The sequence below is a fragment of the Microtus pennsylvanicus genome, chromosome 1, assembly GCF_037038515.1.
Source record: "Microtus pennsylvanicus isolate mMicPen1 chromosome 1, mMicPen1.hap1, whole genome shotgun sequence".
Lineage (NCBI taxonomy): Eukaryota > Metazoa > Chordata > Mammalia > Rodentia > Cricetidae > Microtus > Microtus pennsylvanicus.
The window spans coordinates 119,539,079-119,561,872 of NC_134579.1; the positions used below are offsets into that span (position 1 = coordinate 119,539,079).

General features: G+C 50.8%; 1 protein-coding gene across 2 annotated transcripts in view; it reads left to right on the plus strand.

Moving 5' to 3' along the window:
* The first annotated feature begins 3,641 nt into the window (after window positions 1–3,641).
* Vsig10 (V-set and immunoglobulin domain containing 10) overlaps window positions 3,642–22,794 on the plus strand; it is a 31,171-nt gene continuing 12,018 nt past the window's right edge. For both annotated transcript variants that reach the window (XR_012911502.1, XM_075981876.1), the window contains exons 1-4: window positions 3,642–3,847; window positions 10,177–10,458; window positions 17,686–17,982; window positions 22,197–22,451. Coding sequence is in view for 1 of the 2 variants with exons in the window: in XM_075981876.1 (XP_075837991.1) it covers window positions 3,787–3,847; window positions 10,177–10,458; window positions 17,686–17,982; window positions 22,197–22,451 (895 nt within the window). In the remaining variant the exon portion in view is untranslated. The remainder of the gene's footprint in view (window positions 3,848–10,176; window positions 10,459–17,685; window positions 17,983–22,196; window positions 22,452–22,794) is intronic.

Consider the following 22,794-nt stretch of genomic DNA (forward strand, 5'->3'; position numbering starts at 1 on the left):
TTCAGGTTGTGAACGGCAAGCTCATTTGAAAACTCCCGTTTCCCCTCCCACCCTACCAGCCTCTCTTCTTGGATGCTTTCCTGCTTATCTGCCTTTTAGTTTCTCCAGGTTCCAGGCAGCTGCAGCAACAGGCTTCTCCCCAGGCTGATCCTCACGGGCTTCTCTCCGCCCCGCCCCCAGAGAGCCCCAGGGCAGACCTCTAGGTTGTTGCTAGGATCCATCTCTCAGTCACCTCTAGGGACAAGCGGAGTAGGGCAGAAATAACTGGCACAACACCGGCTCGCCTGAGTTTTCAACGACCCAGACGGCTGACGCAATCTCCACGAAGCAACCGGAACCCGGTCAGTTCCTACCCGCCTCTCCCGCCGCGGTATCAAGGACTAGGGGTGTGGCTCAGTGGTAGAGCACCTGCCCAGCATGCTGGAGTCCCTGGCATCCTTTCCCAAGCACCTCAAGAAACAAGCAAAAACGAGGCAGCAGCCTGAGACCTGGGTTCAAATTGTGGCCCTTCTATTTACTTCTGTTATGAGGTCTCTTGGAATCACCTGGAAAGTGGGGGTGGCAATGTCCACCTCTTTGGGGAGCCAAATGCCAGCGAGTGACTAGGAGCTAGACAGGCAGGCGGACAGACAGGGAAATTCTGCTTAACAGACAGTGGAGATCCAAAGCTTTCTCACCCTCATGGCCGAGATAACAGCCTGGAAGTCTTTTCCTCCTGCCAGCAGGGCCTGCGATGGCTGTTTGTGTCATGTGACAAAGTTCCTGCGGAGCTGCCACCCAAGATCTACTCACTCCAGATAGGGAACCCAGGGAACCCACAACAGACCAAAGTCCAATCTGGTGAACCAAAGAGTTTTATTGGGGTTACTCACAGGAGTGTGGGTGAGAGGTTACTTACAAGAATGGAAATGAGTCAAAGACACCTGTATCATCGAAGCCTGTCCCAGCGTGGGTGACACCTGGACACATCCTGGATCACACTGTACATCCGGCCCAAGGGGTTGGACTTCGGTATCCCTGAGCCCTCTCTCCGCTCTGTGGGGACGCTCCCCACACCTTGCCGCCCTGTGGGGACACACTCTCTACGCCTTGCTGTGTGCTTCTTCACCTTGTGAGATTGTTGTGATCCAGCTGCCCTCACTCCTCCTGACTGCCAGCAGAACGTCCTTGTGGTCTGCAATTGACATGGATGTTTGTGTTCTTTCTGGCCGGTGGGTCTCCACAGAAGGAATAGAGGTATAAAAGGTTGCTGGGCAAAATAAAGGTTGCTGTTCTTCCACCTGAAAAGAAGCCTCCCTATCTCAATCCCGGCACCCCCCCCCCCCCCCCCCAGTCTCGGCTCTCCAGGCTGCGCTGGCTGCAGCAAGATTTTTCCTGCCTTTTAATTCGTTGATTGGTGGTGGTGAGGAGGACCCAAAGCAGACAAGACCAGCCATGTGTAGCAATTTAGACAGGTGTACCTCCTCATTTTTAATTTCTTTTATCTTATTCTTTTTTTACTAGTGTATACGAGTTACTATACACATAGACACGAAGGTGCCCTGGGAGACCAGAAGAAGGGATCCGAGTCCCCAGAGCTGGAGTTACTGGCAGTTGTACGCTGCCTAATGTGGTGCTGAAACTAAACGCAGGTTCTCTGCAAAAGCAGTAAGCACTCTTGGCTGCTGGATCATCTTTCCAGGTCCCCACTGTCCATATTTGATTGTGAGATTTAGGGTCTTGGCTCAGATGAGATTCCTATGACAATGCTCAATTTTGTCTATCAAAATGTTGTTTGATTACTTTGGGGTAAGTCAAGGCACTTTGTCCTTATATAGCCCCTTGAGGGTCTCTTACTGTTGCCTCTGTCCTGCCCAAGTCCCCATGGGAAACCTTAACTGTCCAGTGAGTCTTCTTGGCTGGGCATGTCAGGCCAAGGTGTTTCCCAACACTATCCCTGACCCTAATCCGAAGGGGTGGCTGTTTCCTCTCCATGACGCCCAAGTATCCAGACCTCTATCCCCATGGCCTTAGGTGTCATGGAAGAAGTGACAGCGTTGGAACTTGGTTGAACAGGATCTGGAGGCAGATAAGTGAAATCTAGCCCTGGTTTTACCAACAATCAACTTGTCTTGGAGAGCAGCGCGAGGGAGTAATATAATGGACTGCCCTCAGTAGAAAGGGGCCACAAGGTATTTCAGGTCCAAGGGTTGTGTAGGAACTTTGTGGTTGAATCAGCAAGTTCTGAAATTCCCCTTCCTGGGCACCATCAAGGTTCCAGAACATTCCAGACTCTTAGCCAAAACATTGCTGGGCAATGCTTCTACCCACCGACAGCTTGTTGACTCCAGGCCAGAAAGTTTGCCTGTAGAGCCCAAGAAACATCAAAACCAATTAACATAGCCAGGCACGGAGTGGCATGGTGGACCCTTGTAATCTCAGCACTTGGAAAGCTGAGGCAGGAGGATCGCCTCAAAATAGAAGGCTGAGGGGCTGGAGAGATGGCTCAGAGGATAAGAGCACTGGCTGCTCTTCCGGAGGTCCCGAGTTCAATTCCCAGCAACCACATGGTGGCTCACAACCATCTGTAATGAGACCTGGTGCCTTCCTTGCCAGCATTGTATGCTTAATAAATAAATAAATCTAAAAAAAAATCCTTTAAAAAAATAGAAGGCTGAGTGACATGGTGTGCCCAACAATAATACACATCCATTTAATACATAAGGGGTGGGGACGAGGTGTGTGGTCCTGGGGATAACAACAGGAAGTTGGGGTCAACAAGATAAACACCTTCTGTTTACAGATTCCAAGGCATTTCTCTCTAGGACGCCCCATGGGGGTGGGGGTGGGGAGCCTTTCAGAACAGAACCAGCGATTTTTATTTCAAATTTAGCTTTTCCCCATATTTTACTTCTGTTTTGGGGTGCTGGGATGGAAGGTGCTGGCGCTGTACCACTGAGCATCATCCTCAGCTCTCCCAATATTTTTTTTATAAGGGCTGGGAGAGCTGAAGCTGAGGGACGCCCACCTCCCGGAGCCCACAACGAAGATTCCACGGCGCCTACTACATCCTTGTTTTGAACGCGGAGTTTCTTCTCCCAGAGCTGTTTCAAGGGCAGATATCCTCCCGAGGGCCCAGCAGTGGCGGTGTCCACCGGATCACAGAAGTGGGACGCCAGAAAGCTGATCCCGGAAATGTGCTTCGGGGATCTGCCAGGATGGGAGGGTGGGGAAAGTAAAAGGAACGTGCGTGGGAGCACCTGAAAACAAAACTCTCACTTCCCGTGTGGTCGCGACCCAAGTTCATTCGAGAACCAGAGTCTCGTGGTTGCTTTTGGCCGGACGGTTGAGGGATCGTCTTTCCCTGGGCTCTGAGCGATGGCGGCGCTGTGGTCCGCCCCTGCACCCGAGAACCTAGATGACAAGCGCGATAAAGCTGCAGGGCTGGGACGGCGCCCGGTGCCCCGCAGCCCGCGCGCAGTTCACAGGCCGGGAGCGCGTCCCGCACTGGCGGGTCGGAGCTCGGGGCCGCCTCCTTCCAGGCCCCGAGGGACTGGGATCGTCGCACAAGGCCCTCCTCCCGGCCAAGGTGGAGGAAGTTGCCGGAGAGGCGGGAGGGGGCCCGCGCCTGTTGTTTTCCGCCAGCCGGGCGGGCTGGGCGCAGGGGCGGGGCGCGTGCCCCAGAGGCGATCGCCCGGGCTCGGCCGCAGCATCCTAGTTGGGGAGCCCCTTGCAGCGGGCCCGGGAGCCCCAAGAGCCCCGCACACCCAGAGCCCTGCGCTTCCCGGGCCGTAGATCTCTGGCGCGATGACCGGGCTATGCGTCCTGCTGTGCCTCGGGGCGCTTCTGGCCCTCCAGGGCTCCGCAGGTAAGGGACCCGCCACCCCCAGCATGGAGACTCGAAAGCTCCGCGCTCACGTGCGGCAGGGCCCACCGAGGGGCACGTGGAGGGGAAACTGGTGGTTTTATTTATTTATTTTTCCCTTTCCCTTTCGTTCCTAACTCTGCGTTCTGGTTTTGCCCGCGGCGCCGGCGCACCCCAGTGTAAGCTTCCATTGGTGTCCGGCTCCCCGCCTCTCCCAGGTTGACCTGGGCTTACACCTGTAACGTGTGGAGTTGTTTCCCCACACCCTCCTCATTGAGTGAATCTACCTGTGTAGACCCGTGCGTTCCAAGCCGCGCCGTCCTCTTCTCCTCTTCTACTCTTTTTTCTGTTTTCTTTTTGCTTTTTCTTTGAAATCATTTCAGGCTTGACCAAAAATTCCTAATATACCTCATTTACCCCGTGCTGTTGTCAAAAGAAAAAAAAAAAAGCGCGCGGGTCGCGGGGAGGATTGTTTAGTAAAATATGTAGACGGTTGGGAAAGGATGTTTGAGTTTTAACTCGCCAGCGAATTCGTGTCAACTGTGTGCAGAAATGTTTGGCGGGAAATGGGGGGGGGGGCAGGCAAACGAAGCCAAGGGGTGAGTAATTCCCCAAGATGCTTGGGAAATGCTATTTTTTTGTGCATGTCCCGGGTCCACCCCATCCTCCTGCTATCCTTGTTGTAAGAGGTAAGCTATTATACCTGAGCTCCATAGCAGCAAGCAGCAGAAGTTCCTAATTATGATGCCCTTTCTATGTACTTATTTTCATTTGCTTTTAATTGTCATATAAAATCAGCAACATTGTCTGGAACCTATGTTTCTGGTATGTATGGAAAACTCAAAAGGTTTCACAGCACAGGGTCGGCTCTCCCACCTGGGACTGGGCAGTAAGGCATCTTCCGCGTTATTTAGCACACACGACCCCAGATTGGTTACACTTTCTCTTGTTGTGTTATCCCCTTATGGTCATGGATTTCGTTTTCTTTTTCTTTATTTCTTTTGTCATTTTCTATGGGTGATGCATATGTTCTAGGTAGCCACACCACCAGCTCCAGTTATGGTCAGTTCCTGATGGCTTTTCTGGACATTAGGGGTCACTGTCAATCTTCTGTCCTGGAGCTGGAAGGAGCCTGAATGTTCATTCATACTGGCATGAAGTTGCTATCAGAATGATCGGTCGCTTCTTCCCACTTGGAGACCTCCCTCTGCGGCTACGTCCTCTTAACATGCTTGAGTCGTGGTCTCACTGGATAGTTCTGGTCGGTTTCAGATTTGTCTTCCTCTCATTCCAGAGTCCCCAGTGCCAGGTTCTAGGCATGTGCCACCACCCCCGACTTTCTGCTCAATAATTGCTATGCCCAGACACTCAGGCTGGCTCTACCTGTGTGTGTTTGAGACGCCCAGGGGTTGTGCCTACTTCAGTTGTTTCTTTTTCAAGTTGAGAGGTAGGACAGGTGTCTTCCTTCCGACTCTTACCTACACATGAGATTGATGCTTCAGTGTCACCTAGAGGGTTCCTGGGAAAAGACGAGTGTTTGGGTATGCCTCTGGCTGTGTAATGAGGATAGCATCAAGATGAGCATGGGGCTGGAGGAATAGCCTGGTAGTGGAGTCCTGCTTATTTCTCTCCCTTCTTTGTTACATAATGTGAATTTAAGGTCATCCCCCCCACCCCCCGCGCCAACAAAGCATCTGCAGCAATGAATGTTGCTGAGCAGCGCAAGCATTCATTACTTTGATTTTTAGTTTTTTTATTTCATTTTATTTTTCTGTGTGTGTGGGTATGTGTGTTCCATGGCATGTGTGGAGGTCAGAGGACAACTTTGGGGGGCAGTTCTCGCCTTCCACTGTGTGGGTTCCTGGAATGAGGTTTGATGTTGAGTACCTTTACCCACTGAGTCCCCTCATCTTACTCTGTCCAAAGTATGAGACTCAAGTAAATCCTTCTGACCTGGAGAACTCCCAGCTGTGACTGTCCTGCATCTCTGTGGACACGTGTGGAGCCCTGAGCGTCAACAGGGTAATGAGGATGTGTGTGACCAGCACATGTGTGGAACTGATGTGTCTTCAGGAGCCTCCCTCTCCTTGTCCGTGACAGACATCACCAGTCGATGACTCTGCAGCCGCATCACTGATTAGATGATTTCTAAGGCCATATTTAGCTTCAGGTGTTACAGGCAGTGGAGTGGGCAGAGCCAGGGGAAAAGCAGCCAGGCTGCCGTCTTTCTTGGAGAAGACAGGAGCTCCCGTGTCGAGGTTAAAATTGCATGAAGGCTGTTCCAGGCTAACAGTCCCTTATTCCTTGGCTGAGGACTGCGAAGGGGCAGCTGTTGGTCTGATAGAACTCTACAGTGCATCTTTCCATGATGGAAGTCACCAAGTGAGAGCCTGGGTTGGTAGCCTAGTCATTTGAAAATGATGTGCTTTCTCTCTATATGTGTCTCTCTGTCTCTCTCTCTCTCTGTCTCTCTGTCTCTCTCTCACACACACACCCTCCCTTTTAAGTCAGGGTCTTTTCATAGCTCAGGCTGGCTTTGAACTTGATCTTCCTGCCTCAGCAGGATTGCAGGCGTGTGTGACACCAGGCTCAGCTGTAACAGAGTGTTGACTTCGTAAATTATCACTTTCAAGTGTTTCTTGCTGTTTGAGGGTGTCTAGCATCAGCTGATTCTCTGCCTCACAGACACTGGCCTACTCCCCCCCCCCCCCCCGCAGTCTTTTTCTGGTCTGAAAGCCTTTCAGGAGTGCTGCAACCAGGATGGACAGACTGGGGGGGGGACTTCTTCTTTTTTAATATTTATTTAACTTTATGTGCATTTATTTGGTGTGAAGGTATCAGATTTCTCTAGAACTGGAGTTACAGACAGTTGTGAACTGCCATGTGGGTGTTGGGAATTGAACCGGCAACCTCTGGGAGAGCAGCCAGTGCTCTTAACCACTGAGCCATCTCAGGACTTCTTGTGGCCTGGTCCAACTTCAGTCTTTTGAAAGGAGCCTTTTCTTATCCCAGGAGGGACAGCAGCTCAGACACCCATGGCGAGGTTGCCAAGAAGGAGGTGGCAGTTCTTTTTTTAATAACAGTTTTATTGAGATATAATCGAATACCATAAAATCTACCCTTTGGCTGGGGACGTAGTTCAGTTGGTAGAGTGCTTGTCTGATGTGGGAGAAACCCTGGATCCCAGCTCCCCATGAAACCCAACATGGTAGCGGCGCGTGTCTGGGGAAGTGGATGTAGGAGGGTCCTGATTTTGTGGTTATCCTAAGCTATGCAGGAGGTCAAGGCAGCTTGGACTGCTTGAGGCCCTGTCATAATAAAGTATAATACAGAACAAAATAAAAACCACTCTGTTGGGCCAGCGACGTGACTCACTGGGCAGAGAGCTTGCTGAGGAGGTGACATAAGTTCCCTCCTGGGCACCCTCCCCGCTGTGGTAGAAGGAGAGACCACACTCCTGAAAGTTGCCCTCTGACCCCCCCACCCTCGTGTACTGGATGATATGGGGCACAGCAACTGTGCCGGCCCCTCATTAGTTACCTCCAGGACATTTTTAATCAGCCCAGCAGGTTCTGCCCAAATTCCTGTCCCTGTGGCCTCTCTAGAATGGGGTGTTGATTGTGGAAAGTGCTGGAATAGTCTCAGTAAAAATATACTGCATTTTCTGGACGGTGGTGGCACACACCTTCAATTCCAGCATTTGGGAGGCAGAGGCAGGTGGATCTCTGAGTTCGAGGCCAGCCTGGTCTACAGAGAAAGTTCCAGGACAGCCAGGGCTACATAGAGAAACCCTGTCTCGAGAAAAACACCAAAATTAATTAATTAATTAATTGGACTGCATTTGTTCCTTGTTCCGCACTGTCTTAACTCCCTGATCAGCTGTCGCTTGCCCTTCAGCCTTGAACAGGCGTTGGAATCCTCCACAGAGGGCTGGCCTCTCCTGGTTCTGATTGAGATGGTTTCGGGGTGCTGACAATTTGTCTTTCTGACAAAGCTGTCACTTAGGGTCCAAGCATTTTCTCACCCTCCCCCACCGTGTTTCCTTGAGTCAGGGTCTCACTATGTAGCCCGCACTAACACCTAATGTTTGACCTTCCTACCTCTGCCTCTGAGTGTTGAGACCCCCATATGGCTGTCATCACATCTGGCTTTGGTCTTTCTGGGCATTTGAATTTGCTGTTCCCTCTGCCTGGGACTCTGGCTCCTTCTGCATCCATCCCGTGCCTACTTGTCCATCAGGTCCCGCTCTGCTTCCTGAAGGAAGTCTTACCTGGCACATCCCTAGCTGCCTTGGGAGCCCTTCCTGTCTCCCTGCCCCTCACCTCTACCCACCTTGCCAGTTGTGTGTGTGTTTTCCCACTAGCCTGTGAACTGAGTGGTTCTCCTCTATCACCGGCAGATCCACAGAGCCCAGCACAGGACTGGCCTCCCAGTGCCTGCACAGTATGTGCTGCCAGCCCATTCATTCCTGCATGGTGCTGCCCGAAGTGATTAACTCCACGGGGAGGGAGACCAGCAGGTCTCATCCCCACCCCTACCCCATCTGGGTGTCTAGGCAACAAGATGGCTGCCTGAGGCCGTGTGATTGAGGACTAACAGACGGCCACGTGGAGAGGGCGATGCTTACTGCTCAGTACCGCTGGTGTGATTGGATAGGCAGTTCTGCTGATCTGGCCTGGGTCCTCACATGTGAGGATGATATGCCCAAAGGCTGATCTAGGCACTTGCAGCTGGAACCTCTGAGCCCCTCGGCTCTGCCCCATGTAGGGGTCATGCTCACACTGCAGCTGGAGCTACACCTGTCCTCGTGGACAGCAGAGCATGAGAAAGGATCCCTCTGAGGTCATGGTGTCCCCCACGCCCATGGGTTTCATTTCTGTTACTGGGTAAAGTACCCGATATAATCAACTGAAAGGGTGGGAAGAGTTTGTTTTGTCTCACAGTTCCCGAGGGGTGCAGTCCATCATGATAGAGAAGGCTTGGCGGCAGGAGCTTCAGGCCATCCATCCCCTTTCAGGGGCCTCCATCCAGAAGCAGAGAGAAAACAGAAACCTTGATGTGGCCAGGCTCAGTAACCCTCAGAGCCCACCGCCAGGGACTTACTCCTCCAGCGCAGCTCCACCCCCTGAAGGGTGCAAACAGTGCCACCAGCTGGGGCCATGAGACTGTGGGGGACATTTTACATTCAAACCACAACACCGCTGCTGAACATGTTTAATAAAATAGCTGCAGATTTGGCTCGGGTTTGTTATGCCCAAGTTCTGTCCCCAAATGAATTTAGGGAGCCGGATTTCCAATACAAATTACATGAGGGTTTTTAATATTCAAACTCAGGTTTGGACCAACACCTTTCCAGAGCCCCAGTATGGGGGGGGGTGCAGAAAGTGTGGCAGGGAGCCCTGGGAGGGTAGAACTTTTTTTTTTTTTAAATATTTATTTATTATGTATACAATATTCTGTCCGTGTGTATGTCTGCAGGCCAGAAGAGGGCACCAGACCTCATTACAGATGGTTGTGAGCCACTATGTGGTTGCTGGGAATTGAACTCAGGACCTATGGAAGAGCAGGCAATGCTCTTAACCGCTGAGCCATCTCTCCAGCCCGAGGGTAGAACTTTTAAAGGGGAAATGTATCAGGGGGGTTCATGTCCTGTCGTCTTGGGACTGGGTAAGGAGGGCATAGGGTAAGGTAGTTTCTGAAACCATTGGTCAGTTTTTGGACGTGAAAACCTAACAAAGTGCCATAATTACCGACAAAGTATCTTTAAGGACAGGATGCCTCTTGGGAGCATCTGAACCTCCTTACATTTTATGGCCCTGCTCCTTAGCTCCTTAATTGGCTATTTTTAAAGGTGTCTTTTCAGATTTCTGCTATTGCTGCATAGTTCTGGAGCTGAGATCTGTGTGCTGCGCCCCCCCCCCCCCAGCACTGTATGACATGTGGGACGGCGTGTAATCCCAGCATTTGGGAGGTGGGGACAGAAGTTCAGGGTCTGTGCTTGAGTAGTGTTCTGCAGAGCTCAGGGCCAGTCTGGGCTGCGTGAGACCCCACCTCACATGCGCGCTCACGCATGTGAGCTCAAGGCCAGTCTGGGCTGCGTGAGACCCCACCTCACACGCGTGTGAGCAAAGGCCAGTCTGGGCTGCGTGAGACCCCACCTCACATGCGTGTGAGCAAAGGCCAGTCTGGGCTGCGTGAGACCCTACCTCACACGCGTGTGAGCAAAGGCCAGTCTGATCGCCACATGCTATTAAAGAAGAAAATCCTACTGTTTTCAAAGGGTTGTTGCCCACCAGCCAGAAAAGGTGTTAACACTTAACCTTCCCTTACAGACCTAGGTGCTGTGGCCATCGTCGAGGTTCATGAGAACGTCACTCTACACTGTGGCAACGTGACAGGACCCAGGGGCCCAGTGACCTGGTACCGGAACGACTCAGAGCCCGTTTTCCTACTGTCCTCCAATTCTAGCCTCCCTCCAGCCTCGCTGCGCTTCTCTCTAGAGGATGCAGGTGCCCTGCACGTGGAGGCACTGAGCCTGGAGGATGATGGCAACTACACCTGCCAGGAGGTTCTGAATGAGACCCGCTGGTTCCCTGTGTGGCTGCGGGTGGCCAGTAAGTGGGACTGGAAGGGACGGGCTTGGGGAACAGTGAGAGCCTGGGGAAGAGGTCACCGTCAGCGTGGGCTTGAGTGATAGATGATTTTAATCTGGGTAAATTGGAGGCCAGCCTGAACTCCATAGAGAAACCCTGTCTCAGAACAAAACAAAAGGAGAAACTGCAGCCAGGGTTGTCCTCTGTCCATCACACGCATGCGCACACACCTGCAAACAAATGCACAAACGTCCCTGAAATCAAGTGAGACTTTGTACTCCCTGAACACATCTGATGCAGCTCAGACTGTGGGAAGTCCTTCGCTGGGAAATGTAGGCCTGTGGGTAACACAGTTGTCCACAAGAAGTGGGGGCGATGCCCTGAGACTCACCTGCAGCAGAGCCTTCTGGGAAAGAGTCCTGAACCATAGACCCTTCCAGACCCTCCTTGCTTGCTCCTCATTGGCCACTGAGGAAGACCCTGGCATTGAAGGGGACTTGGCTTCCTTTTGCCCAGGGGGTTTGGGGGTGTTGAGTGTGTCCCGTTCTACATCCCTGGAAGGGCCTGGTGCCGCCTGTCCTCAGCAGTCCACACGCCTGAGCTGAGATCTAGGCCCTGCTGGCTCCTGGCTCCTCATAGTTCAGGGCTGAGGTGGAGTTCAGCTGCGCCCGATGCACTGATAAGGTAAACTGGCCGCAGTTGACTCGACCTTGGCCATGCGCTTGGGGTCTGCTGCTTACAAAGGTGACCGGTTTCCCGTGGGAAAAAAATGCATCCCAAGGTCCTAGCAATCAGCACATCCAGGCCTTTTCTTCCTGCCTCCCTCTGATCTTGCATCCTCCCTCCCCATATTTCTTTTTGGAGGCGGAGGGTTGTGGAGATAGACAGGTTCTCACTGTGAAGATTAGGCTGGCCTTGTATTCACAGAGATCTGCCTGCCTCTTTCCTTTATGAGACAGTCTTGTTAAGTAGCCCCAGCTGGCTTAGGAGTAGAATGCTTACTTAGCAAGAGTAAGAACATGGGTTTTGATCTTTTATCCAAAAAAGGGGAAGGAAGGAGAAGTGGGAGAGAGGGAAAGAGAAATGAATTTACTTATGGGTGATCCTAGCACTCTGGAGGGAGAGGTGGGACTATCGTGAATTCTAGGTTATCCTTGGCTACATAGCGAAGTGGAGGCCAGCCTGTGCTACTTGAGACTCCAGTCTTGGAAAACAACAAAACAACAACAACAAAAACAAAAACCCCACAAAACACAACAGCAACAATAAAATCCCTTGTAGCAATCCTCCTGCCTGTCTTCCCAGCGCTTGGGTCACAGTTTCTGTCTGGGTGTTTGAATGGGACTCGGCGAGAGTCAGGCCCTGGGTTTTCTTTATCATTTCACTTTGGTAACTTGGTCATGTTTGTGTGTGTACGCCATCTTAAGGAGAAACATTTGCAAATATTCTAACATGGCCTTGGGGACCAGGGAGGAAAAGTCCCAAGCTGTTCCAGGCTGAACAGGTTCTTATCTGTAGGTGACCTTGGTTATCCAGGACGCCTGCCACAGGGGCACACGTGCCTCTGTCCAGCTGTGTCTAGGTTGGGAGGTTTCTGTCACCAGTGTCCCCTGTTCCCCAGTGGGAGTCAGTTTTCTGTAGGCTATGGTGGGAGGGATTTAGCCCACCTGGTGTGGGCACCACAGGAGGCTGTCACCCATCACTCCCACCCAAAGAGTATGTAGTGTTATGTTCTGCTAAGGGTGAGGCTAAGACTGAGCACGTGGCTCAGTGTGTGGAGTTCTTAGCTCACATACATGAAGCCTTGGGTTCTTTTCAAAAGTACAGAAAAGCTAGGTGTGGTGATCGCTGCACTCAGGAGGGAGAAGGTCAGATTAGACATTCAAGGGTTTCCTTGGCTAGGGAGTTCATAGCTAGCCCTGCCTTTGAAAAATAAAAATGAATGGGCGTGGAGACATAAATCAGCCACTAAGAGCACTGGTTGCTCTTGGAGGGGACTCGGGTTTGGCTCCCAGCACCTGCATGGTGGCTAAGAACCGTTTGTAACTCCAGTTCCAGGCGACCTGATAACTGCATTAGGCATGCACGAGGCACACCTACACACATGCAGAAAAACCACCATACACGTAAAGTAAAAGCAAACAAGTAGTGAAGTAAATAAGGTCAGATGAAGAGTGGGGCCATAGTCGTCTTAGGACTCTGTTACTCTGATCCGAAGGGTCCAGAAGTCCTCTAGCAATATTCCAGGACTGTTGAAGCCGTTAACTTAATGTCCCCATTCGCTCCTGGCTCCACATGGACGCGGGACGGGGTGGGCCAGCTGAGTGCTTGCTCTCTGTAAGGCTGGAGGGGTGGTGAAGGTGGCTCAGGTCTCAACTAGTCCTGCAGCTGAGTGAGGAGGCCGAAGAGCATCCCATGAAAAATCCAAGTCAGTTCAGGGTACACTGGGCAAGGCTCACCCTGGGTCTAGTTTTCTCAAGCCGAGCAAGCAGTTGCAATGGGTCATTGGAACTGATTGGCAGGAGGACAATGAGGAAACAGGCTTGTATCAACTGCCAATCCCCCTTGGCAGTCGGCTGGGGTTGGGGGCTAGGTCATGGTCCTAGCATCCTGTATATCTTGCAGTCTCAGTGACCTTCCCTCAGAGGATGCCTCAGGGACGGTCCATGCTCCCTGAACTGAGCGTCTGTAATACAGTCCTGCTCGTTGACGAGTGCCGAGAGGAAGTAGTGGTCCCCTCATGCTCAAGGTTTGATTAACTTGGGTGTCTTGGGGTTTCTACTGCTGTGAAGAGACACCATGACAACTCTTAGAAGTCACCATTTCATTGGGTGTCTTACAGTTCAAAGGTTTAGTCCATTGTCATCACAATGGGACAGGGCAGTTTGCAGGCTGGCATAGTGCTGGAGATGCTGAGAGTTCTGCCTCTGGAGCCACAGGCAACAGGAAGTGAACGGAGACATTGGCTGTATCTTGAGCATGGGAGACCTCAAAGCTGGCTCCCACAGTGACACTTCCCCAACAAGTCCACACTACTCTAACAAGGCCACATCTCCTAATAGTGCCATTCCCAATATTTTATGGGGGCCATTTACATTCACACTACCACACTTGGGTTTGAAGTGCACACGGGTGCTTAGAAGAAGCCGTAGGGAGAGATTGGGCTTTGGACTTAGGATTCATTCCCTGGGGTCTGGGATGAAAGCTGGCTGGCTGCCACATCAGTGAAAGTAGTATTTAAGGAACTTGGGTGTGGTGTCACAGGTCCATAATTTTAGCGGGGGGGGGGGGAATCAAAAGTTCAAGGTCATCCTTGGCTAGGATGCTAGTTTGGGGCCAGCCTGGGCTACCTGAGAAAACCAATAAAAGCAGCAACAAAAGCATGGTGTAAGGGTTGGGGTGTGGCTCAGTGGTGAACTGCTTGCCTATCCTCACCCGGTGAGACCCTGCATCAAAAAACAAAAGATTATGTGTATGCCATAAAGGAAAAAAAAAAGGATGTCTGTGGAGAGCAGAAGAAGGCTTCAGAGCCAGGGAGCTGGTCCTTTCAGGCAGCTGGGAGCCATCCGGCTTGGGTGCTGAGGACAATACTCAGGTCCTCTGCAAAGGCAGCTGCTGCCTCTAACCCTTGAGCTGTCTCTCCAGGGCTGGTTTTTCCTTTAATATTTTTAAACTATATTTTATTTGTTTTTTTACTTCTTTTTTGGGGGGCAGGTTTCAAGACATGGTTTCTCTGTAGGTCTTGCTGTCCTGGAACTCACCGTAGACCAGGCTGGCCTCAACTCAAAGAGATCAACCTTCCTCTGCCTCCTGAGTGCTGGGAGTAAAGATGTGCACCACCACTGCCTGGCTCTGCTTTTTACATTTTTAATTTAGTGTGTGTGTGTGTGTGTGTGTGTGAGAGAGAGAGAGAGAGAGAGAGAGAGAGAGAGAGAGAGAGAGAGAGCGAGCGCGCTAGAGCTAGCTCTCATGTGCTGGGGTGTTTGTGTGGAGGTCAGAGGACACCTTGGGGCCTGCTCCCTCCTCCCACTCTGTGGGTCTGGATGTCACACTCAGGTTGGAAGGCTCGACGGCAAGCATCTTTTCTTGCTTGCACTTTTTAAAGGTTGATTTATTTATTTGTGCATGGCGGTGTGGGTCTATACCTGTCAGGGGCTAGAAGACAGCTCGGGATTCTGTTCTCCACTTCCCTGTGTTGGTCAGGGTCGCTTTGAGGTGTCCAGCTGCACTGTACGACTCGCTTCCCAGAGTTTCTCTGGCTTCTGCCTTCCATCTCAGCACAGGAACAGTGGGAGGCTCACACCACCACATCCACCTTGTACAGGGATTCTGGGAATCAGACTCCAGAATTCAGGTCTGCACGGCTAGTGCCTTTGTGTGCTGAGCCATCTCCCACCCTATATGATCCTCCCGCCTGACTCCTGTTCAGTGATTCTCGGCAGCAAATTCTACGTCTTGTTCATTATCCTGTTCAAAAGCCCTTCCCAGCTACTTTCTTGGGATGCACCCTGTCCAGGCCAGGCCACCAGGACTTGGGAGACCAGGGGTGTGAGATTGCCAGTCCCTGGTGTTGGTCACCAGTACCTCAGTACTCCAGCTGAACCCTGTTTAGTTGGAAGGCTGCCAGGGGAAGACCTGTTGGGCTGCATACCTGATGGACTAGCCAGCATTGGTGAATGGAGCATTCAGGCACCTCCCAGGCCACCACCAAGTCTCCCCAAATCCTTGAGGGGTGGGCAGTATGGTTCCCAAGGAGCTACCTGACAGGATGTTGTCCTGGTCCAGGTGTAGAAGAAAGCACATTTGTAATCCCAGCATCCGGAGGCTGAGGCAGGAGGAACTCAAGATCGAGGCTAGCCTGGGCTACTTAGGTCCTGAGGAAAAGTACTTTCCACTGGAGGGCTGCATAGGAAAATCTTTGCATCCCACAGATGATTTTCTGTTCCCCACTGACCTATTTCTGAATTAAACTCCACAGCCGGAGATGAATGAATTCCTTTGCTGAAGTTCCAGCCTGCCTGGGCTGTTTCCTAAGAGAGAGCTCTCTGAAGAGAGGCCGTGAGCAGCCACTAGCTGTACCCACTAATGTCTTTCAATTGGCAAACTAATTTATGTTTCTTTTCTTCCCCTTTCTTTTTAATAATTTTTGTTTGTTTTTGAGCAGGGTCTCCTTATGTAGCCCTGCCTGGCCTACAACTCTGTGTAGACTAGGCTGACCCTGAATTGACAGAGATCCACCTACTTCTGCCTCCTGAGGACTGGGATGAAAGGTTTCTCTCCCTCTATGCTCATCTTCCCCCTCCTCCTTCCTGTCCCCCCTTCCTCCCCTCTCCTCCTTCCCACGCCATCACATTGATGGTGCTCAGCCATTGAACCCAGAACCTTGTACCCACTAAACACACAGTGCACCTCTGCGCTGCTTCCCCAGCAGGGAGCTGTGCTCTTTTTTTTTTACCAAGGGGAGCTTGGCATCTTGGATGCACTGGGTACCACCTTGCAGGGCATTTTGGGGGTCAAGACAGTTCAAGTCTGGGTGGGGTGCAAAGCCCTGAGTTTGATACCCAGTCTTGAAGAGAATGAGAAGTTCAGAAATTAAAGTGAACTAAGATGGGGTCCACACTATAAACCGTGCTGGGTGTTCCGTTTTATAAACTCTGCCCCTGCAGTGGGGATACTGTCATCACCCCCATTTCACAGAGGGGGAAACTGAGGCTAAACAAGGATGAGTAAGTTGCCTGAAACTACACAGTTGGAGTTGAGTCAGGCCCGAAGCAGTTGTTTCCTGTCAGCCTGGTGTGTATGTGTGTTGGGGCAGGGGGACCTGGACGATTGGGGTGTTGACAAGACCAGCCTCAGGTTCGCGGATACTCTAGGGCAACTCCCAGGAGTTCGGCAGGTCCAGTGGTTAGAGAGAAAGCAGCCGCTCTCCAGAGCCAGCGCGATTGAGGAGAAAGACCTAGAGCTTTCTGTGGGCTCTGGTCTACCCACACACAGTAGAATTCCAGCTTCCCTGAGGAGAGCCAGTGTCCTCTAAACCACTCACTGTGCTAGGCTGAGACCTGGCGAGCCGTGGTGACAGGTTTGGGGAATGGTGGAAACCGCTCTGACGGCTGGGTTTAGGTCGTTTTGGGTTGGGACCCTCAGTAGGGAAGCAGTTGAGCAGCTGTGGACTTGATGTGGTTTTTGTTGATGTTTGCTGCAAGTGCTCATAACCGCTAGTCCCTTGGCAGGAAGGGTTTTTTGTTGTTTTTTGAAATTCAGTGTTATAAATTTATTTTTAATTTATTTTATGCATATGGGTGTTTTGCCTGTGGAGGTCAGAAGAGGGCATCAGATCTCCTGGAACTGTGTTAAAGACAGTTAATGAGCGACCATGTGGGTCTGGGTATCCAGCTCAGGTGCTCCGGAAGAGAAGTTTGTAGGCTTCACTGTTGAACTGAGCTTTGGCTGTAGTCCCTCTTTTTCATTTTTGTTTTCTGGAGACAGGGCCTCATTATGTAGCACTGGCTGTCTTGGAATTCTCTGTGTAGACTTGGCTGGCCTGGAACTCACAGGTTGTATCTGCCTCCTGATTGGGGGATTTAAAGGTCTTCAGTGCTACGTCTGACAAGATTTATTTCGTGCGCGTGTGTGCGCGCATGCGCACGCACAGGGGCTCAGAGAAGACTGAATCCTCTGGACCTGGCGTTGGGGAAAATTGTGAGCCGCTGGGCACAGGTCCTGGGACTGTAACTTGGTTCCTCTGTAAGAGCGGCAAGCACTTACCCTCTGGGACGTCCCAGCCACTTGCAGTGTTTCTACACCAACGCTTGGGAAGAGGAAGCGGGAGGATTGGAAGTTGTTCAAGGTAGGGCTGCAGTGTTGCTCAGTTGCTAGAGTTCGCGTAGCATCATGAAACCTGGGTTTGATGCCCAGCACCACATAAACCAGGCACAGTATCACCTGTGACCACAGCACAGGAGAGGTGAAGACAGGGATCGGAGGCTCAGGGTCATCCCCAGCTACATAATTTGAGGCCAGCCTGGGCTACATGTCGTAAAAGCAAACACAAAAACCCCAAAACAAATGGCAGGTCCTTTAAGGAAATTCTTCCCGATCCACAGTCAACGTCATACAGCTGTCCAAGATCAAACAAGTGGGGGGGTCTGAGGACACTTAGCAGACTGTCCTTGCTGTCCGGTTCCTTTAGAGGTGTTGATTTCAAACCCCACAGTGTTGATTTATACCAGTTCTCCCCATCATTCCCAGGCGGCCCCAATCAGATTGTGGTGAACATCTCAGCCACAGGTGCCCTCCCCAATGGCACCTTGTATGCAGCCAAGGGCTCCCAGGTGGACTTCAGCTGCCACAGTGCCTCCCGGCCTCCGCCTGAGGTGGAGTGGTGCTTCCAGGCCCGCATCTCGGAGGTCTTCGGAAGGAACCTGACGGCCAACAGCTTCACGCTGCTGCAGATGTCCCAGAACCTCCAAGGCAACTACACCTGCTCGGCCACCAACGTGCTCAGCGGCAGACAGCGAAAGGTGACCACCGAGCTCCTGGTCTACTGTGCGTAAGCGGCACGCCCCTCCGTAACCCTGTCTGTATCTTCTCTGAGCTTTCATACCGTTCCTTCCTGCCTTGCAGTTTCCTCCACACTATGGCTTGTGGTGCATTTTAGAGTCTCATTTCTTTTGGGGGCTGTATAACGCTCTAGTGCATGTCCATGCTCAGATCCTAGCATGCTTCATTGCATGTTTCAACATGCATGCACATACCTGGACTGTCAGGTGAGGCCCATTGCTTCTGGGAGCTTGTTTTTGTTTTAAATTTTATTTGTTATTGTGTATACAGTATTCTTTTTTGTTGTTGTTGTTGTTGTTGTTTTGTTTTTTGAGACAGGGTTTCTCTGTGGCTTTGGAGCCTGGCCTGGAACTAGCTCTGTAGACCAGGCTGGACTCAAACTCACAGAGATCCGCCTGCCTCTGCCTCCCGAGTGCTGGGATTAAAGGCGTGCGCCACCACCGCCCGGCTGTATACAGTATTCTGCCTGCATGTATGCTGCAGGTCAGAAGAAGGCACCAGATCTCATTACAGATGGTTGTGAGCCACCATGTGGTTGCTGGGAATTGAACTCAGGACCTTTGGAAGAGCAGCCAGTGCTCTTAATCTCTGAGCCATCTCTGCAGCTCCTAGGAGCTTCTTCTTGTCTGGGATGTAGCAGAGTCCTCTAAGTCACAGAAGGACGCTAATATAGAGCTTTTTTAAATAGTGGGGAAAGTATTTAATGTTTCAAAATACGTGAAGGCTGGTCATGGTGGCTCATGCCTGCCGTCCTAGCACTCGGAAAGCTGAGGCAGGAGGACTATGATGAGTCTCTGCAACAAAGTGACTGTCTCAGAAAAAAATTGTGCTGGGGATACAACTGTTGGTGAAGCGTCTGCCACACGAGCATGAAAATGGAATTGAATCCCCAGCACCCACAAAAAAAAAGCAGGACATGGCAGCCTGTACCTGCAATCCCAGTGCTGAGGAGGCAAAGATTGAGGACCACTGGAGCCCACTAGACAGCCAGCCTAGCCTGCTGGGCAAGTTCCAGGCCAGAGAAAGACCCTGCCTCAAAAATTAAGGTGGTTATGTAAGGAACAACATCTAAGGTTGACCTCTGGTCTTCACATGCCCCTGTACACATGTACACGCACACATGTGCATGCACACACGTGCATTCATCACACAAAAGGGCACAACTCATTGGCTTGAGTGTGCTGTGCATTTATCACCTTTAGCAGGTTCTGTGTTAGTCAGCTTTTCGGTACTATCATAAATGGCCCGACACAATAAGCTTATAAAGAAAAAAGGTTTCTTTTGCCTCACAGATGTAAGGGGTTCCAGCCTGTGACTGTTTGGCCACACACGACATGTCATGAAGGAAGCACATTGCAAAGGGACTCATTCACTTCACAGCTTGGTGGAAGAAAGAGGTGGCTAGAGTTCCACACTCCCCTCTGAGGGCACACCCACAATGACTCTAAACCTCTCTCAGTAAGGTCTCGTCCCTAGGAGGCCTGAACCTCATCCGGCAGCTGTTCCTCCTCTACTCAGTTCTGAAAACCCTGATCCCTGGGTTTATCTATTTTTCACACGTGTGTGCATCTGTGATGGCACATGCATGCCATGTGGAAGTCCAAGGACGACTTGGAAGATTCTGCTCCTGTAGAAAGAGGCTTCTCGTTTGTTCCTGGCTGCTCAGACCTGAAATAATTACACAAAACTGTATTAATTAAAACACTGCTTGGCCAATCAATTAAGCATATTGCTAGCTAGCTGTTTTATATTTTACCAGAAGCTCATGGTTTACCAGTAAAGTTCTGGGGCACATGTGTCTGTCTCCTCCAGTGGCTCCATGGCGTCTCACTGACTCCATCTTCTTTCTCCCAGCATTCAGTTTAGTTTTCCCACCTAGATGAACTCTGCCCTATCACACGGGCCAAAGCTGCTTCTTTATTCATTAACCAATAAAAGCGACACATATACAGAAGGACCTCCTACATCATGTACCCTTCTGGTACCCACTTGGATTTCAGGGATCAAATCACTTCCTCAGGCTTAGCCACAAGCACCTTCACCTACTGGGCCATCTCTCCAGCCCTTCCATCTACTGACTGTCCTCTTCTTTTTAGCTTGCCTGCATTTTTGTATTTGCACTGTGTGCCTGTCTGGTGCCCAGGAAGGCCAGAAGAGGGCGCTATATCCCCTGAAATCGGAGTTACAGACAGTTGTAAACTGCCATGTGGACACTAGGAATCAAACTCTGGTCCTCTTCAAGAGCAGGCAGTGCTCTTAATTACTGAGTCATCTCTCCAGCCATGTGACTGTTGTTCCCTTCATCTTTATCTCAGATGCCTTTGGTACTAGTTAATTCCCAAACAATAGGATTGAACCAATTAATCTTTGGCTCCCACCTTAATACAGGTGTTTGGAATTTTTAAACAGTATATTTATTTATTTACTTTTTTTCCCTTTTAAGACAGAGTCTCTCTATTTAGCCCTAGTTGGCCTGGAACTTGCTAGACAGACCAGGCTGGTCTTGAGTTCACAGAGATCCACTTGTTTCTGCTGTTGAATGCTAGGATCAAGTGTTTGCACTACCAGGACTGGCTCATTATTTGTTAATATATGTTTATGTGTGTGCACATGCTACCACACACGTCAGGGTTAGAGAATAACCTGCAGGAGTCATTTTCTTTCCTTCTACCACGTGGGTCCCAGAGATCTGATTCTGGGTGTCAGGCATGGCAGGCTAGTCATTGAGTCTCTTGCCAGTTCAAATTCTGAATATTCTTTTTTTTTAATTTATTTTTTTTATGTGCATTGGTGTTTTGTTTGTCTGTGTATGTATGTCTACGTGAGGGTGTTGGAACTGGAGTTACGGACAGTTGTGAGCTGCTATGTATGTGGGTGCTGGGAATTGAACCTGGATCCTCCAGAGAAGCCAGTGCTCATAAACACCAAGGCATTGTCTCCAGCCCTATATTTTTATGAGTAGGTTTTCACAGCGTAGCCTTCTGTCTGGTTTCTGTCCCTTCGTGTAGCGTGTTCATCTACACTGCATCATGCAGCATCCATGCTTCATTCTTGCTCATAGGCCAAGCTGGTCTTGAACTCACTTTTCATGGTTGAATCATGATCCAATGTATGAAAATACCACAACTTACTTATCATGTGTCCCATCTGTCCATCCATCTTTCTGTAAACCCTGTGGGTGTCCCAGCCCACTCTTGTTACCAACAGCAAGAATCCAAAGTGTATCTCGCTACACCCCACTGGCTGTGTGCTTTCTCACGAGTGGTTATTAGTAATGTAGAAACTGTGTCTTTCAGGCTGCAGTGACGATGGCTTGGTGATCAAGCATGCTTGCTCCATCATCATGAGGGTCAGAGTTTGGGTGCCAGCATCAGACGTAACAAACCTGGCACCTGACACGTGAGGAAGGCAGAGGAGGCAGGAGGATTTCTGAGGAGCACACTGACACACATAAGTAATGTAAATCTTTATATGTGTGTGCTTACAACTTCACACAGGTACGGTAGCTCTGAGCATCGCTATGTTTGTTCCCAGTAATTTTTCCTATAGGTGGGTGCACTATTTCCACCCACTCATAGAAGATCCAAAGTTCTGGGCTGCAGAGATGGCTCAGCAGTTAGGAGTACTGACTGCTCTTCCAGAGGACCCAGGTTCGGTTCCCAGCAACCACATGGCAGCTCACAACTGTCTGTAACTCCAGTTCCAGGGAACCCAAAACTCATGGCAAAACATTAATGCACATAAAATGAACTTAAAAAATCCAAAATTTTTGTTCGTTTTTAATTTTTTATTGGTGTTTTGCTTGCACGTATACCTGTGTGTGTCTCCCAAGTGTTAGTATTACAGACAAATACCACCATGACTGTTTTGTGTTGAGGATCGAACCGTAGTGTGCTATGCATTGTACTATTTGAGCTACACCCTTCAGCCCAGAAGGTGCTCTCTGAAGATAGACTAGCTGGCTTTGATGGCTCTCTGAGACCCTGGTTCTGTAACACGCGTGCACACACACTCACATGCACCCACTGCAGTGCCATATGAGATGAAGCATGTTTCTCTGCCTTCTCTGCTCTTTTGCAGGGCCCCCTCCGTCGGTGTTCTTGCACACACACACACACACACACACACCACCTGCACCCGCTGCCTTGCCATCTGACTCTGTCTGAGATGAAGCACTCTCCTCCTCTGCTCTTTTGCAGGGCCCCCTCCGTCAGCTCCTCAGTGCTCAGTGGAGGTGTCTTCAGAATCGGCTACCCTGGAACTCACCTGTAATTGGGATGGGGGCTACCCTGATCCGACCTTCCTGTGGACGGAAGAACCGGGAGGGGTGGTCGTGGGAGATTCAAAGCTGCAGACACTGAGCCCATCCCAGCTGTCTGAGGGCAAGAAGTTCAAATGCGTTGGGAGCCACATAGTGGGACCAGCGTCGGAAGCCAGCTGTGTGGTACAGATCTGTGAGTCTGGCTCGCTTTGTCCCGGGGTTGGGGTTCACCTGCCTGCCTTTCTTCTCAAAGAGTCCTTTGATGGAAGTCCTGTGAGAGTCTCAGTGTTGGAGTGCCCAGACCCCTCCCCCACCTCTCCTTGTGCCTCGTGGCTGTTCCCATTGGAGTTTAACCATGCCTGGCTTAGGTTCTTCCTCACTGAAACTGTTCTTGTGCTCTCCTTTCTAGTCTCTTGGTACGGCACAGTGCACGGATGGATGGGGTGCCTCTGTTTATCTTCTTTATTATGTAACCGAGGCTCCTGGCCCCCATACTCGGCTTAGACAATACCATTTGTTGCCTGAGGAAGTCTGGT